We start from the raw sequence: 6,000 nt of genomic DNA on the forward strand, positions 1-6,000 counted from the left end.
GGAAAACAAAAGCTCATGGTGTAGGGGATAACATATTGGCATGGATATAAGATTGGCTGGCTAACGGGAAACAGAGTAGGCATAGATGGATCATTTTCTGGTTGGCAAGATGTAACAAGTGGTGTGCCACAGGGATCAGTGCTGGGGCCTTAACATTTTACAATTTATATAAATGACTTGGATGAAGAGACCGGAATTATGGTTGCTGAATTTGCTGATGACACAAAGATAGGTGGGAAAGTAAGTTGTGAAGAGGACATAAGGAGGCTATAAAGGGTTTATAGATAAGTTAAGAGAGTTGGCGAAGATCTGGCAAATGGAGTATAATGTGGGAAATTGTCCATTTAGGCAGGAAGAATAAAAAAGAAGCATATTATCTAAATGATGAGAGATTGCAGAACTCTGAGATGCAGAGGGATCTGGGTGTCCTAGTGCATGGATTGCGAAAGGTTAGTATGCAGGTTCAGCAAGTAATTCGGAAGGCAAATAGAATGTGATCATTTATTGTGAGGGAATTAAATACAGAAGTAGGGAGGTTATGCTTCAGTTATACAGGGCATTGGTGAGACTACATCTGGGGTACTGTGTACAGTATTGGTCGTCTTATTTAAGGAAGGATGTAAATGCATTGGAAGCAGTTCAGAGAAGGTTTACTAGACTAATACCTGGAATGGGCAGCTTGTCTTATGAGGAAAGGTTGGACAGGCTAGGCTTGTGTCTGCTGGAGTTTAGGAGAGTAAGAGGCGACTTGATTAAAACACAAGGTCCTGAAGGGTCTTGACAGGGTGGATGTGGAAAGGACGTTTCCCCTTGTGGGAGTATTTAGAACTAGGGGGTCACTATTTAAAAATAAGGAATCGTCCATTTAAGACACAGGTGAGGAGAAATTTTTTTCTCTGAGGCTTGTGAATCTTTGGAACTCTTTCTCAAATATTTCTAAGATAGAGTTGGTTAGATTCTTGACCAGCAAGGGGGTGGAAGGTTATTGGGGGTTTGTGGAAATGTCGAGTTGAGGTGACGATCAGATCAGCTATGGTCATATTGAATGGCGGAGCAGGCTCGAGGGGCCGAGTGGCCGACTCCTGCTTCTGATTCGTATGCTCGTATGTGTATGTTCATGTGTTTGTAAGAGAAAACTTTATTGTAATATTCTGTTCCATTGTGTCAGTTTTTAATTTATGCCATTGAACCTGTTTAATCTGTGGGAGAATTTGAAAATTGAAATTAACTAAATTTGTTTCCCTATTGATGGCGTTCATGAGGTGATCTCAGAACATTTAAAGCGTGCTTCTGAAATATAGTCCAATTGGTGCTTACAGGTTGTTACATTTTATTTTCAGGCTTATTGTAGTGTTTTGTATCTGAAGCCACGGATGCAAATCATTCTTCGTGGAGAGAAAGTCAAAACTCAGCTTATTTCTAAAAGTCTTGCTCACATTGAACATGATATATACAGACCAATGTTCATTGTATCCTTTTTGAACTAGCTTTAATTTAAATAAAATTTTCTTACAGGAGGACTTGCATGTTATAAAATATATGCCTTTTTATAAAAACTGTACATTTCTCTGAAATAGTGACCAGATGAGAATTTTGAAGATTGCATTTTGCTGTACAGCATGGTGGTAGGATGAAAGTCCACAGCCACATGCTGAGCTCCTAAACTAGACTATACTAAGATTCCTTTCAGGGACAAAAATCAGAGGATAACTGTCAGTGCAATCTTAGCATATTTCCTAGTGATTTGTTTTAGAAGTGTAGGGCACCTGTCCATTTTCTTCGTTAAGAGAATGAATGAGGCAGCACCTAATAAGAGAAAGAAAGTTGAATTATTTTTCATACTCAGTATTCGTCATCAGGCTAGGGCATCATAACTTAAATAATGCCTTTCACTACCTTAAGATATCCCAAAGCGCATCACATACAATGAATTTATTTTCAGGGGTAATCACTGTTTTGTAGGTGTGGAGACAAAGTCGTGTGTTCATACTTGAGAGAGCCCTCCACTGTGTTGTGTGGGACTTACACGTGATAAGTTGAATAGATTCAGAACAGATCAATCAGTTCATAACTGGGCATTAATGAGGCAATGTGGCTGATGAGCAGCAGCAAAGTTGTATTCTACCACAATCTGTAACCTCATGGCCTGGTTTATCCCTCACTCTCCCATTAACGTCAAGCCAGGGGACCAATCCTGGTTCAGTGAAGCTTGCAGGAGGGCATATCAGAAACAGCACCAGGCATACCTAAAAATGAGATGCCAACCTGGTGAAGCTACAACACAGGACTTACCTGCGTGCTATAAATAGTGGAAGCAGCGTGCTATAGACAGAGCTAAACAATCCCACAACCAACGGATCAAATGAAAGCTATGCAGTCCTGACACACCTGCTTGAGAATGGTGGTGGACAATTAAACAGCTAACATGAGGGGGAGGATCCATGAACCTCCCCATCCTCAGTTATTTCAGTACATAGGACGAGGCTAAAGGGTTTGCACCCAGAAGTGCAGAGTGGGAGATCCATTTTGGCATCCTGAACTTCCAGCATCACAAGTGCTAGTCTTCAGCCACTTCAGTTCACTCCACCTGATGACCAGAAACGGCTGAGTGCACTGGATACAGCAAAGGCTGTGGGCCTGACAACACCCTGGCTGTAGGGCTGAAGACTTATGGTCCAGAACTGACCCCAATCTGAGCTGTTTCATTACAACTACAGCACTAGCATATACTCAACAAATTTGAAAATAGCCCAGGTATTTCCAGTTCACAAAAAGGACAAATCCAGTCCAGCCAATTACAGTACACCCCATCAGTCTACTGTCAATCATAAGCAAAGTGATGGTGTCCTGAGCAGTGCTATTGTGCGGCACTTACTAACTTATCAATAACCTGCTCACTGATGCTTAGTTTGGTTCTGCCAGGACCTCTCGGCTCCAGACCTCATTGCGGCTTTGATTCAAACATGGACAAAAGAGCCGAATTCCAGATGTGAGGCAAGAGTTGACTGCTCTTGACATCAAAGCAGCAACAGAGTGTGGCATCAAGCAACCCTAGTAAAATTGAAACCAGTGGAAATCGGGGAAAGCTCTCCACTGGCTGGAGTCATACAGAGCACAAAGGAAGAAGGTTGTTGATGGAGACCAATCATTTTAGCCCGAGGATATCTCTGCAAGAATTCCTCAGGGCAGTATCCTAGGCCCAGCCATCTTCAGCTGCTTCATCAATGACCTTCCTTCCATAAGGTCATAAGTGGGGATGCTTGCATATTGTGCAGGATTCAGTTCAATTTGCAACTTCTCATAATAGAGCAGTCCATGCTTGCACATCACTTAGGCATGGACTGATAAGTGTCAAGTACCTTTTGTGCCAGGCAATGACCATGTCCAACAAGAAGAGTCTAACCACTTTATCTTGACATTCAGTGGCATTACCATTGCTGAATCATCTACCATCAACATCCTGGGAGTTACTATTGAGCAGAACCTTAATTGGACCAGCCACATAAATACTTTGGCTACAAGAGCAGGTCAGAGCCTGAGAATTCTGTGCTAAGGAATGCATCTCCTGACCTCCGCACCCCCCAAAAAGCCTTTCCACCAGCTACAAGACAAACCAAGAGCATGATGGAATATTATCCACTTGCCTAGATGAGTGCAGCTCTAGCAGCACTCGAGGAGTTCAACACCATTTAGGACAAAGCAGTCCTCTTGATTGGCACCCCATCTACAACCTTAAATATTCACTACCTTTACCACTGGCACATCGTGGCTGCAGTGTGCACTATCTATAAGATTCACTGCAACAACTCGCCAAGGCTCCTTCAACAGCACCTTCCAAACACGCAATCTCAACCGCCTAAAAGAACAAGGGCAGCAGGTGTATGACCACACCATTTGCAGGTTTCCCTCCGAGTCTCACCATCTTGACTTGGAAATATATCACCATTCCTTCATCGTCACTGGGTCAAAATCCTGCAACTTCCTCCCTAATAGCACTGTGTGTGTACCTACACAAAGACTGCAGTGGTTCAAGAGACAACTCAACGCCACCTCTCGGAGGCAATTAGGGATGGGCAGCAAATGCTGGCCATTGATGCCCGCAACTTAACAAAAGAATAGCCTCCTTGCAGAGGCTAAGGCAGCCCTTTAACTTTTTTAATTCTCTCTCCGTCACTCTTAGGTTGCTAAGGAATTTTATTCTGGGCCTGCACAAGCATTTTATGCCTTCAGTATTTTCCTTTGAGTTTGAAAAAGAACACAAACTGTAGCTGCTTATTGTTTAATTTCCATTATAATTATGGCTGTATTGTAATTTCCTTAATGTTCTTTAAGAATGGAAACATAAAAATAACCTTTGGCTTTAACTGGAGAAACAAAGAACATTACGGGATAATGATGTACCATAAAAACAGACTGATTAAATCTTATGAGAAAGTTGGCTGTCAGCTCAGAGTAAGTATATTTATAAGTTATAAGGTCAATCGTGGTTTAGAATTATAATTTACAATTGACATCTGATCCTACAATAATATGAATTCACTCTACTATTTCAGGCAAACAACATGGGAGTGGGTGTCATCGGAGTTATTGAATGCAACTTTCTCAAGCCCACACACAACAAACAGGACTTTGATTATACGAATGAGTACAGGTAAAACAACACTGTGGGGGAACTATTCTCAGTACAATATATTTACAGTACTTTAAATTCTGGCCATGTCTCTCAAAGTATGCATTGGCCTTAATTTCACTAGGTACTTTTCTAACCTTTTATGGAAGAAAAGGGGTTTACAATTTTCATACTCTCCTTTAAGACCTGTGTCCTATTAAATTGACTTCTGGTAACTTGAGTTTGAACTTGACTTTGGATGTGTGCATTTTTTTTATTGTGAACTGATACAAGCTTTGTTGACCCAATGCCTGTTTGCTAATTATTTCTATTTTTTGAGCAGGCAAAAAGCTATTCTGATAAGTGCATAAATAGCTGCCCATGCCAACCACGGAGCCCTGAAGTTAGCCTCCACACTAAAAATTAGCAATTAAAGCAGCTATCACAGTTCAGGAAATAGCACCAGACCAGATATTTCCAGTCTTAACTTACTTTCTGTGTCAGTAATCTCGCAAGGATAGCTGCTTAGATTTGTGTCTTGTATATAATTTTAAAAAAAATATGGTGTACTAGTTATGAGTTTGCAATCAAGGCAGGAATGTGACATAGGATGCATTTACAGTACACTTCATACTGACACTACAATTACAAGGTATATGTGGTGTGAATCCAGGATAGTAGCCTGAGTAGTAACAAAGTAGGAAGTCCCATAGCACTAACAAATCCAGCAGAATCAGTTCGGGCCTTCTCACCCAAGTTTAATATTTGTGGAAACCAGTTTTGGCTGTGCACGGATTCTAAGCTACTGGAGTGTGAATGCATTGTAATAGGCGTCCTTGCATTACAGAACAATGTGTTCTCATCGGGCCTTTGTCCTGTGTGTTGCTGTTTGAACTTAAATCAAAATATGTGTTTTGTAATAGACATTCTCAGTTGGCCACTAGATGGTGCGCTTTCAGAAAGGAAACAGGCACTGTACTGTAGTATTGCATCTTCTAGCAAGAATATTGCAGAATGATGCTAATGACTAAAGCTAAAAGTAAGGTTACAGTGAGGGCAGATGATGCTTGGAAAAGGAAAAGAATTCCGATCTTATTCTTTTTGCAGCTATTTTCATTTATTGAAAGTTGTTTTTAATGGCCTTATTTAAAGCAGTCATGTACTCTTCCAAGGCACAACTGAACGTCTCTGAGACTGGCTTGCAATGGTGGGCTGTCTGCTTTGTACCACCTCCTATTACCTCCCATAGCTGAGTTTATGGGAAATTGCCTGCACAAATCCATACGATATGACATTGTGTTTTTTTTTTAACTTTACAAGTTTGACCTATGTTGAGCTATTAAAAGGCTGCCTGTAATTGGCAGTAAAACAGTTTATCAGTGGTCTCTTGT

At 41.1% G+C, this 6,000-nt stretch overlaps 1 protein-coding gene across 1 annotated transcript in view; it reads left to right on the top strand.

Moving 5' to 3' along the window:
• The window catches only part of morc3a (MORC family CW-type zinc finger 3a), a 67,169-nt gene that overhangs the window by 24,499 nt on the left and 36,670 nt on the right, over nucleotides 1-6,000 (top strand). The window contains exons 7-9 of the mRNA XM_068041147.1: nucleotides 1,341-1,469; nucleotides 4,333-4,452; nucleotides 4,554-4,651. Coding sequence (XP_067897248.1) covers nucleotides 1,341-1,469; nucleotides 4,333-4,452; nucleotides 4,554-4,651 — 347 coding nt within the window. The remainder of the gene's footprint in view (nucleotides 1-1,340; nucleotides 1,470-4,332; nucleotides 4,453-4,553; nucleotides 4,652-6,000) is intronic.

Source organism: Heterodontus francisci, chromosome 10 (genome assembly GCF_036365525.1).
Source record: "Heterodontus francisci isolate sHetFra1 chromosome 10, sHetFra1.hap1, whole genome shotgun sequence".
Lineage (NCBI taxonomy): Eukaryota > Metazoa > Chordata > Chondrichthyes > Heterodontiformes > Heterodontidae > Heterodontus > Heterodontus francisci.